This window comes from Pan troglodytes, chromosome 6 (assembly GCF_028858775.2).
Source record: "Pan troglodytes isolate AG18354 chromosome 6, NHGRI_mPanTro3-v2.0_pri, whole genome shotgun sequence".
Taxonomy (NCBI): domain Eukaryota; kingdom Metazoa; phylum Chordata; class Mammalia; order Primates; family Hominidae; genus Pan; species Pan troglodytes.
The window spans coordinates 150,391,339-150,403,846 of record NC_072404.2 but is presented as its reverse complement, the minus strand read 5'-3'; the positions used below and the strand labels follow the sequence as shown (position 1 = coordinate 150,403,846).

The following is a 12,508-nucleotide window of genomic DNA, read 5'->3' as shown; positions in this document are numbered from 1 at the left end:
AGAGACTAACTGACATTTAAAAGAGTTTCTAGAGAGAGAAGCCAACGGTTTCATGTATATAAAATATATATATTTATAAAAAAATTATTTTAAACATCAGTGCTACCATTATCTTTAGCAAGAAGCCAAATTTGGGATATGCAAGCTTATTAGTTTCATCAAGTCATCAAAACATTCTAGAATCTGTTTCATTATTTAAGGGGAGGTTAGTGAATCCAGTGGCATAATGACAGAAGGGTATAGAATCACAGTTGTGAATAACGGGGAAAAAATAAAGTAGTTATACAGTAGTTAGACTATCTTGAGAAGTTACAGTAAAATGAATGAGATTGTGGGAGCAAAATTGTTACTACCAAGTTTACTAAATAAGCAGAGAGGTAATTTGAGGCTTATTTTACCTATGAACCATGTTCCGGGTATACCATACAGAAGGAAAAGATTCCTTCAGGAGAGATGTATAATTACGGTTTAAATCCCGTCCAGCTAAGGAACAGCGATAATTTCCCACAATCACACCATCTGGATTCAGCATGGGTACCACCTTGAAGACAAAAGTGTCCCGAAGCAACTGTGCATCACTTGAGTTTCCTAAAATATAATCTAGGAAGCCTTTCATGATCCAAGAGCTGTTGGTTTCCCCTGGATGGACCCTTGCAGTCAGAATCACAGCCTTCCGCTTTCTTGAGTCAGAGTTCTTCAAGGGGGTAGTGATTGTTAAAATATACACCATGTTCCTAGCAAGCGTGTGGCACAAAACACGTATTTTACAAAACTTTGACCGTACTGGATCATTATTGATGCCAGAAAGGTATTCTTGCAGGTTGGTGTAAGTGTATGGATAGCAATGAGCAAAGTAGCAGGTATCTTTGTTGTGTGGAAATTGAAATGTCCATGTAAGAGAGAAATAATGGCGCCCATCTTGGCCTGGGTTGTTCCTATAATACTTGATTTGGTCTCCTATTCTCTGCCAGCCAATGTGATGAGCCTTGGCCTCTTTTTCAGAATAGAACAGTGGGCGCATACCCCGACTGTAAAGACTAGCAGGTTTGGTGAAGTTGACAATAGTGAATCTGTAGACTATTCCTGCTCGCATATTAGTGACTTGGAAATAGTACCACTGGGTGTGTTTATTTGTGAAGAGGTCAGGGCGTACCGTCAATTGGTATTCATATTCTGCCCTAATACACAAGAAAGAAAGGGAAAAAAGCACGTAAGAATGTAAAAATGACATTTTGTAAAAAACCAATGTAAAATTTTGAGTTAAATAAGGAAAATTATTTTATTTTTACTCATTCACAGAAAGCTTTGTTAGGAAACAATGTAAACGATAAAAGTTTTGAAATTTTCCCTTTTATTGGATGAGAAACTGCTTCTATGCTAATTCTAAATCCTTTGTATTCCTTGGTAATTCAAGAGAGCACATAAAAACACAGGTATTTGATAAAAGTTTATATATTTCAACCTAATTATATTTTCTATATAAGAAATGATTAAAGAGTTACCAAAACTGAAGCAAAGTCCAACATTTCTTTTTTTACTTCAGACATATGTATCTATTACAGTCTAATACTAGGGATATAAAATAACTATCACTGAGAGATTTAAACACATATAAATTAATATGATCACATAGATTACATAATTTGAACTATTTGAGAACAAGAACTGCATTCGATAACTATTTGCATCCCTTTACTTAGTCTTTGGAGATGCTTAAATAAAGGCAAAAATAATAATTTCACTGGAATGTTATTTATATACATAACAATATTATCTGGTTAGTTGTGACTATTTTTCTCTACTAAGTAACTTTCTATTCTATAAGCACTCTGCACTTAGCATGTAATGTGTATGTGTACAGTTGTAAATAATCACCTAGGAATAGGTAAAATAAATGTTGCAAAACCTTGATAGCTGTTGAGTCTAGGTGATAGGTATGTGGCCGTGAACACAGAATTGTACTGTTCTCTGTACTTAAGTGTATGTTTAAATATTTCCATAATATTTTTAAATAAAATAATGCCCTTGGGATATTCTATGGAACACTCATCCCAAGAACTATTTCAGTACAAAGTTTGAGAAGCACTGTGTGTGTGACAATTCATATTGCCATACTGAAAATGTACAGTACAGAAGCCTTCTTAACTTTACCTCATAGTTCTCAAAATTATTTGAACTCAGAATCTTTTATACTCCCCTCCTCCACAACAATTTCAAATTATTAATAGTATCCATACTTCAAGGAATTACAGTTTCATAATGGATACTAAGAACTTTAATGTACTTGATACAGAAAATAATAGTTGATGGTCTAGCTCCTTAAATAAAAATAATTAGAACCTACACTTTGACTACCTTCTGTAGATTACCACTCTCAAACCTTGCTTCAAACATCAAAGTATTGTCACGGTAATCCACAGGTTGCTTCAAAGGTGTTCGGTTACCCCCAACTCGGGAATACACAAAACAGGGCTCTTTGTAAGCTGATGAGAGAAGAAGATCATAAAGATGTCAAGGTATACCTAAAGTAAGAAGGTTATTCTGCACAGAGTTTGGAGCAATAGTACAAGTGTAAGGATTGTAAATTTTAAAGTAACTGGACACTAATTTATATAGACATGTTGAAATAAGAGAATCTAAGAGTATTTAGACTAGAAAAACAATGCCTAAAATAAATTTGTATATTTCTTACATTAAAAATACTCATTTGGCCAGGCGCAGTGGGTCATGTCTGTAATCCTAACACTTTGGGAAGCCGAGGCAGGCAGATTGCCCGAGCTCGAGGAGTTCGAGACCACCCTGGGCAACATGGTGAAAGCCTGTCTCTACTAAAAATAAAAAAAAAAAAAAATTAGCCAGGTGTGGTGGCACGTGCCTGTAGTCCCAGCTACCCAGGAGGCTGAGGCAGGAGAATCGCTTGAACCTGGGAGGCAGAGGTTGCAGTGAGCGGAGATCGTGTCACTACACTTTACCCTGGGCGACAGAGTGAGACTCTGTCTCAAAAAAAAACAAAACAAAACAAAAAAAAAACAAAAAAAACAAAAAAATTCACTCCATTTCTGGTCATGATGAAGTAATTGGTTCTGAACTTGCCCTTTCACCATAAATGACTGTAAAACTGGCTAAAGGGTATGAGCTGTTTTCATGCATTTGGACAACAAATAGAACAACTATGTAGGATCTTTGAAAGAAGATCAATACATGAAGTGAGCCCATGTTGAGCCCTGGCTTGCTGCATAGGGTTACTTGCTGGACTACAGCCTAGGGAGGTGGCATTTTAGAACAGTATGACAGTCTTCAGCTGAAGAGGAAAGATTGTTGCTTGGGGCTGCTGAAATTTGTGGGTCAGGACACCAGGGAAAAGAAAGCTACATAGAGAGATAACCTCAACAGTCTACATAGCGGTTTCCCAGTCCTTGGATGAGGGTTTGACTACCCAGTCAAAAGATGAGACTAAGAAAGACAGGAGAGAGCACCACTGCGGGCTGAGATGCCAGAGGACATACACTTCTGGGATATATTAGAATTCCAACTTATCCAGAGTGGAAAGATTTTATGGAATACCTTAGGCTTTCAACTGTGACTCCAGAAAGGCTGCATCTTAGGCATAAGGACCACATTCAAGAGTAAAGGTCATGACCTAGCATTGGGGATAAAATGAAAACAGACCTGCCTCTATACAAAATCAAAGCAAGCCTGAAAGAAGCAAAATGATCTGCCAGCAATTTAATTGCCTGCTAGAACAAAATTCAACGTAATGTTTAAAAGAACATAATACACGATGGATGCAGTGGTTCATGCCTGTAATCTTAGCATTTTGGGAGGCTGAGGAAGGTGGATCATGAGGTCAAGAGTTTGAGACCAACCTGGCCAACATGGTGAAAACCCATCTCTACTAAAAATACAAAAATTAGCCGGTGTAGTGGTGCATGCCTGTAGTCCCAGCTACTCAGGAGACTGAGGCATGAGAATCGCTTGAACCCAGGAGGTGGAGGTTGCAGTGAGCTGAGATTGTGCCACTGTACTCCAGCCTAGGCGACAGAGCGAGACTTCATCTCAAAATAAATAAATAAATAAATAAATAAATAAATAAATAAATAAATAAAAGAATATAATACAGACTCCCTAAAACATATCTTTTACAATGTTCTACATATGATAAAAACGTAAAGCATTCAGAGAAGCAGGAAAATGTGATCCATGAATACATATAAAATTCAGCAGACTCCAAGATAATGCAAATGTTGGAATTAACAGAGAAGGACTTTGAATATATATTCAAAGACAAAAAATGAAAAGATAAGAGATCATGAGAAAAGATAAGAAATCTCAAAAAACAAAAAAAACAAAACTGAACCAAATGAAAATTCTAGAAATAAAACTACAATAACTGAAAGATTTACCAAATGGGCTGAAGATTTAATTATTCCACACTATATTCATAAATCATAACATCATTTTGTATGCCATAAACATATACAACTATAATTTGCCAATTTATAATTGAAAATTTTAAAAAGAAAAGAGTTAAAGCTTGCAAAAGAAATAATCAGTGAACTTGGAAACAAATAAAAATTGTCCAAACTGAAAGACAGGGAAAAAAATGGACAAATATTCAGTGACATGGGGGGACGTATCTAGAATCCAACATATGTGTAATTCTAAAAAACATGAAAGAAAGAGTGGTATGGAAAAAAATATGTGAAGAAATAATGGCTGAAATTTTCTCAAATTTTGGTGCAAAACCCCTACTAACCTATGGATCTAAGAAGTTCAGCAAACTCCAAGCAGGATATTAAGATAACCAAATCTAGGCACACCATAGTCGAATTGCTGAAGACAGCCAAAGAGAAAAAGACACATTACATACAGATGGTCTCCTACTTATGATGGTTTGACTTATGATTTTCCAGCTTTACAATGGTGTAAAAGTGATACGCATTCAATACCCTCCTTGACTTACAATGAAGTTATACCCAATAAATCCATCATGAGCTGAAAATATCACAAGTTGAAAATACACCTTTGATTTATGATATTTTCAGCTTAAAATTGGTTTATTGAGAGGTAATCCTAATGTAAATTGAAGAATATCTGTATAGGAAACAATGATAAAGGCGTACCTTGTGAAATTGTGCTTTGCTTTATTGTGCTTCACAGATACTGTTTTTTTTTTTTTAACAAATTAAAGGTTTGTGTTGAGCAAGTCTGTCAGCACCATTTTTCCAACATGTGCTTACTTTGTGTTTCTGTGTCATATTTTGGTAATTCTCACAACATTTAAAACTTTTTCATTATTATGATATCTATTATGAGTGATCTTTGATGTTACTGTTGTAATTGTTTTGGGCCACCACAAACTGCACCCATATAAAATGGTGAACTTAATTGCTGTGTGTGTTCTGACTACTCCGCCACCACCCATTCCCCCATCTTTCTCCCCTTCCTTGGGCCTCCCTATTCCCTGAGACATAACAATATTGAAATTAGGCCAATTAATAATCCTACAGTGGCCTCCATGTGTTCAAGTGGAGAGTCACACATCTCTCTCTTTAAATCAAAAGCCAAAAATGATTAAGCTTAGTGAGGAAGGCATGTCAAAAGGTAAGATAGGCCAAAAGCTAGGCCTTTTGTGTCAGTTAACCAGGTTGTGAATGCAAAGAAAAATATTCTTGAAGGAGACTAAAAGTGCTACTCCAGTGAACACACAGATGATAAGACAGTCTTATTGCTGACATGGAAAAAGTTTGGTGGTCTGGGTCAAACCAGCCATAACATTCCTTTAAGCCAAAGCCTAATCCAGAGGAAGGCCCTAATTCTCTTCAATTCTATGAGGGCAGAGACAGGTAAGGAAGCTGCAGAAGAAAAGTTTGAAGCTAGCAGAGGTTGCTTCATGAGGTTTAAGTAAAGAAGCCATATTAATAACATGAAAGTACAAGGTTAAGCAGCAAGTGATGATGCAGAAACTTCAGCAAGTTGTCCAGTTCTAGCTAACATAATTGATGAAGGTGGCTACACTAAGCAACAGCTTTCAATGTAGACAATCAGCCTTCTATTGGAAGAAGATGACATCTAGGACTTTCCTAGCTAGAGAAGTCAAGTCAATGCCCTGCTTCAGAGCTTCAAAGACAGACTGACTATCCTCTTAGGGGTGAATGTGGCTGGTGACTTTAAGTGGAAGCCAATGCTCATTTACCATTCTGAAAATCCTAGGGCCCTTAAGAATTATGCTAAATCTGTTCTGCCTGTGCTCTATAAACAAAACAACAAAATCTAGATGACACCACATCTGTTTACAGCATGCTTTACTAAATATTTTAAGCCCATTATTGAGACTGACCTCTCAGAAAAAAGATTCCTTTTAAAATATTACTGCTTATTGACAATGCATCTAGTCACCCAAGAGTTCTGATGGAGATGCACTGGAGACTAACATTGTTTTCATGCCTGTTAACGAAACAACCATTCTGCAGCCCATGGATCAAGAAGTAATTTCAACTCTCAAGTATTATTATTTAAGAAATAGATTTTGTAAGGCTATAGCTGGCCTAGAGAATTACTATTCCTCTGATGGATCTGGGCAAAGTAAATTGAAAACCTTCTGGAAAGCATTTTCCATTCTAGATGCCATTCAGAACACTAGTAATTCATGGGAGGAGGCAAAAATGCCAATATTAACAGAAGTTTAGGAGAAGTTGATTTCATTCCTTATGGATAAGTTTGAGGGCTACACAACTTCACTGGAGGAAGTAACTGCAGATGTGGTGGAAATAGCAAGAGAACTAGAATTAGAAGTAGAGCCTAAAGATGTGACTGAATTGCTTCCATCCCATAATAAAACTTGAATTGGATAAAGAGTTGCTTCTTAAGGATGAGCAAAGAAAGTGGTTTCTTAACATGAAATTTATTACTGGTAAAGATGCTGTGAAGATTGTTGAAATGACAACAAAGGATTTAGTATATTCCATAATATTAGTTATAAACTAAGGATTTAATAGGACTGACTCCAATTTTGAAAGAAGTTTTACTGTAGGTAAAATGCTATCAAATAGCATCACATGCTACAGATAAATCTTTCATGAAGAGTCAATTATGTCTAATTGACTCACTGCTGTCTAATTTTAAGAAATTGTCAGAGCCACCCTACCTTCAGCAACCACCACCCTGATCAGTCAGCAGCCATTAACACTAAGACAAAATCCTCCACCAAGCAAAAAGAATATGAATTGCTGAAGGCTTAGATGATGATTTTAATTTTTTAGCAATAAAGTATTTCTAATTAGGGCAAAGATGTTGTTGTTTTTGGACATGATGCTATTTCACACCTAATGGACTTTCATATCCACTTGGACACCACCAAAAAATTTGTGTGACTTACTTTATTGAGAGATTCACTTTATTGCAGTGGTCTGGAACTAAACCTGCATCTCTAAGGCATGGTTGTATAAATTATGGCTGAATTCTTTTTAAAAATTTGTGCAAATACATAGGGTTCATGTGAAATTTTGTTATATGTATGTAATGTGTAGTGATCAAGTCCAGGTGTTTAGGGTGTCCATCTCCTGAGTACAATATATTCTTGTTTAACTACATTCTATGGCTGTCTTCTTATTAAAGACAACAGAGGCTACAAGACAATGGAAAAATATCTTTAAAGAAAAAAAAGCCAACTCAGAATTCTATATTCATTGAGAATGCCCTTCAAAAAGTGGTGGAAAAAATACAGGATTAGACAAATGAAATTTGAAATAATTCACTGCCAGCCAACTTAAAATTGAAAAGAAATGCTAAAGACGTTCTTTGGGATAAAAAAACAATGATGCCAGATGGAAATTCAGATCTACAGGAAGGAATAAAGAGGAGAAGAAATGGTAAATACATAAATAAATATAAAATACAATTTTTTCTCCTCTTAATTTCTTTAAAGGCAACTGACCCATTTAAAACAAACAAAAAAAGGTATAATATTAATTTCAAATAGACCATAAAAGGCCAGAGGCTCACACCTGTAATCCTAGCACTTTGGAAGGCCAAGGTGGGTGGACTGCCTGAGCTAAGAAGTTTGAGACCAGCCTTGGTAACATGGTAAAACCCCATCTCTACTAAAATACAAAAAATTAGCCGAACATGGTGGTGCGCACCCTAGTCCCAGCTTCTCAGGAGGCTGAGGTGGGAGAATCACTTGAACCTGGGAGGTAGAGGTTACAGTGAGCCGAGATCATGCCACTGCACTCCAGCCTGGGTGACAGAGCGAGGCTCTGTCTCCAAAAATTCAAATAAAAAGTAAAATAAAATAGACTTTAAGAAATTGTATATTGTAATTTCTAAACCAATCAAACTAAACGTGAGGTATACCTAAGAAAATATTTGAATTAAAATGAAATACTAAAAGGTGTTTGATTAACCTTCCCAAAAAGAAGAGTAACTGAGGAATAAAAATGAGATGGGCCAATTAATAAGATAGAGCCAAACCCAAACATATATGCAAATACACGAAATGCAAACTGTCAAACCACTCTAATTAAAAGGCAGAGATTGTCAGATTAGATTTTTTAAAGTAAGATACTACTATATACTATCTATAAGAGATAGAATTAAAATATAATTTCATAAAAAGATTGAAAATAAAACGGGGAGTTACTCTAAGTAAACAGTAAACATAAGAAAACTGGTATTGACTATATTACTCTCAAACAACATAAAGACATGATGTAATGCCAGAGATAAAAAGAAATATTTCCTAGTTATAAAAGACACTGGCGGGCATGGTGGCTTACGCCTATAATCCCAGCACTTTGGGAGGTCGAGGTAAGTGGATCACTTGAGGTCAGGAGTTCGAGACCACCCTGGCCAACATGGTGAAACCCTGTCTCCACTAAAAATACAAAAATTAGGCAGGTGTGGTAGTGCACGCCTGTAATCCCAGCTTCTTGGGAAACTGAGGCAGGAAAATCGCTTGAATCTAAGAGGCGGAGGTTGCAATGAGCCAAGATTGTGCCACTACACTCCAGCCCAGGCAAAAGAGCAAGCCTCCATCTCTAAAATAAAATAAAATAATGGTATTCATTTCTATTTTTATTGCACTGTGATGTGAGAATGTGCTTGGGGTGATTTCAATTTTTTTTAATTTATTGAGTCTTGCTTTATGACAAAGCATGTGGTTGATCTTACAATATGTTTCATGTGCAAATGAGAAGAATACATATTCTGTGGTTGCTGGGTGTTCTATTAGGTCCAGTTGCTCAAGTGTCCAGTTTAAGTCTAGAATTTCTTTGTTAGCTTTCTGTCTCAATCATCTTAACACTGTCAGTGGGGTGTTAAAGTCTCCTACTGTTATTGTGTGGCTAAGTCTTTTTATAGGTCAAGAAGAACTTTTATGAAACAGGATGCGCCATTGTTGGGTTTATATATATTTAGGATAGTTAAGACTTCTTGTTTAATTGAACTGTTTATGTAATGCCCTTCTTTTTCTTGATTATTGTTGATTGAAAGTCTGTTTCATCTGATATAAGAATCGTGATTCCTGGCCTTTTTTGTTTTCTGTTTGCCTGGTAGATCTTTCTCCAACCCTTTACTTTGAGCCTGTGGATGTTACTACATATGAGACGGGTCTGTTGAAGACAGCCAACGGTTGGGTCTTGTCTTTTTATGTAGTCTGCCACTCTATGCCTTTTAAGTGGTCTGTTCAGACCATTTACATTCAGTGTTAGTATTAATATGTGAGATTTTAATCCTGTCATCATGTTATTAGCTGGTTGCTATGTAGATTTGATTGTGTAACTGCTTTACAGTGGGCTATATGGTTAAGCATGTTTTTGTAGTAGCAGGTATCATTCTTTTATTTCCATATCATCTTGTAAGGCTGGTCTAGTGATAACAACTTCCCTTAGCACTTACTTGTTTGAGAAGGATTTTATTTCTCCTTCACTTGTGGAAGCTTAGTTTGATGGGATATGAAATTCTTAATTAGAATTCTTTCTTTAGGGATGCTGAAAATAGGCCCCCTTCTGGCTTGTAAGGTTTCTGCTGAAAGGTTCATGGGTAGCTGGATGGGGTTCCCTTTGTACATGACTTCACCCTTCTCTCTCGCTGCCTTTAAGATTTTTTCTTTCATGTTGACTTTGGTGATTCTGCTGACTATGTACCATGAGGATGGTCATCTTGTATAATATCTTGCAGGGGTTCTCTGTATTTCTTGAATTTGCATGTTAACCTCCTTAGTGAGATTGGGGAAGTTTTTGTGAACTATATCCTAAAATACATTTTCCAAGTTGCTTACTCTCTCTCCTTCCCTCTCAGGAATGCCAATGGGTCATAGGTTTGGAATCTTTACATAATCTCATATTTCTCAAAGGTTTTGTTCATTTAAAAAATTATTTCTTCTTTATTTTTGTATGAGTTTATTCAAGCTCTGAGGGTTTTCTTCAGCTTGGTCTAGTCTGCTGTTAATGATTCTAACTGTATTATGTAATTATTGTAGTGAATTTTTCAATTCCAGCAGTGCAGTTTGGTTTTTTCTTAAAATGGCTATTACATCTTTCAGCTCTTGGATCATTTTACTGGATTCCTAGATTGGGTTTCAACTTTCTCCTGAATCTCGATAAGATTCCTTGCCATCCAGATTCTGAATCCTGTGTCTCTCATTTCAGTCATTTCAATCTGGTTAAGAACCATTGCTGGAGAGCTAGTGTGCTCATTTGGAGGTAAAGGGACACTCAGACTTTTCGAATTATCTGAGTTCTTGTGCTGATTCTTTCTCATCTGAGAAGGCTGGTGTTCTTTTAACTGTGGTTTAAGTTGAGTATAGTCAGTTGGCTTCATTTCTGGGTGTTTTCAGAGGGCCAAAGCTCTGTACAGGGTATTATTTGTGGATAGATTCTTGCCCTGGGTTTTACAGGCAATGAATGTATATTGGGCAGAATATTTTTGGTATTGTAATTTGTGCTACAAACCACAGATGGTGCTTGAGAGTAATGGCCAGCAGAGAAGCTCTTGGCCATAGGGCTCTTTTGTATTGCAGCACACCTGCAGCAGCACTCTATGGTGGGCAGGTGGAAAGATGACCCCCATCACCAGGCCCGCTCTGGGCCTTGTAGGAGTCCCCTCCAATCACTGGTGCCACTTGTGTTTTTTTGTTGTTAGGTGTTCCAGGTTGTGGGGCTCCCAGGCACACCACACCCTTCCCAGACGGTCATGTAGAGGGAGGTGTGCCCTGCTCCTTTGCTGGCCCATGAGCTTGCATGTCTCACCTCTCTCAATGTTCTCAGAATGGGGGCTCCTCCCGCTCATGTGCTGGTCACAGATCTACACTCAGCACTCACAAGCTGCATGCCAAAGCCCTGGGACATTGTAACTGGCCTGTGCCTCCATCTGGCCCCTTGGGGTTGAGCACTGGCTGTGCTGGGGGATGTGAAGTGCTCCTAGGCCACTGGGAAGTATTCAGATGGGGCCACCAGCAAAGCACCCAGGTTGGGCAGAGGAGGCTGTGCTGTGCACATGCTCCTGCGGGAGCAGCCAGGCAGGGGCCTTGGGAAGGGCTAGCGGGCAGGAGGGCCTGAAGAACAGACATGCCCCAGTCCCACAGGATGGGATAGGATAGTCAGCCCTGCTCTCTCTTGACCCTGTAGTCAGCTGGGGTTACAGTGACTCAGAGGAACATAGGGAGCCTTATATTAGAAGATGGGCACCTATGGCTGTGTTCTGCTTCAGCTGCCCCATGTGCAAAATCCCCTGGGCTCCATGCAGGCGAAAGCTCTGTCTCTGCCTACTTGCTAGGCAGATTCCCCTGACAGTTCAAATATCTGTGGGGGTCATGAAATCTCTTGTAGCTAGGATCCCAGTAATCTGCAGCAAAAGTAGGCTGTCCCACCATCCCTTCACTTGCCTCTTCCCTAGGACTGTTCAGGGGTAGGAACTAGCCCTGGCATTCAGCAACCCCATGCAGGGTTCCTAGCTTTCTCTTCAACCTTGGTGTCTGCATCACCTCTCTATCAACCCTTAGTGTTTTCTCTCTGAGGATCTGTTCAAAGTATGTTGATATACTTGATATTTTGGTCTCTCTCAGTGGGAGTGGTGCTTCCTGACTGTCTAGTCAGCCATCTTGTCTCCTCCTTCATTGAGTTTCTATAGCACATGAAAAAGTAAAACATTTGAAAACCATAACACAAAGGGAAGCAGGAATTGAGAATATACTTTTGTAAGGTGCTCACACTATATGTGAAGTGGTATAACATTATTTGAAGATAGTCTTCTAAATTAAAGATACATACAAAAAAAACCTAGGGCAAAAATTTAAAAACAGATATACATGATAAGCCAATAGTGGAGATAAAATGAATAAAATATAGTCAAATTAATGTCAAAGAATTAAAAAGAAATAACAGATGGAATAAAGCAAAGCTAGTAAGATGGTAGCTATTAATCCAACAACAATAATTATATATTAAACATAATAATTAAAAGACAGATTTTCAGTTTATATAAAAAGCAAATCCAACCATAAAAACTC

At 37.6% G+C, this 12,508-nt stretch overlaps 1 protein-coding gene across 18 annotated transcripts in view; it reads right to left on the bottom strand.

Moving 5' to 3' along the window:
* The window catches only part of AGBL3 (AGBL carboxypeptidase 3), a 148,859-nt gene that overhangs the window by 100,127 nt on the left and 36,224 nt on the right, over nucleotides 1-12,508 (bottom strand). For 12 of the 18 annotated variants that reach the window (XM_016958178.3, XM_016958179.3, XM_063815607.1 and 9 more), the window contains 2 exons: nucleotides 2,345-2,483; nucleotides 399-1,178 (listed from right to left, as the gene is read on the bottom strand). The exons of the other annotated variants lie outside the window; for them this stretch is intronic. In XM_016958178.3, the coding sequence (XP_016813667.3) occupies nucleotides 399-1,178; nucleotides 2,345-2,483 (919 nt within the window). The remainder of the gene's footprint in view (nucleotides 1-398; nucleotides 1,179-2,344; nucleotides 2,484-12,508) is intronic. 18 annotated transcript variants of the gene reach the window in all.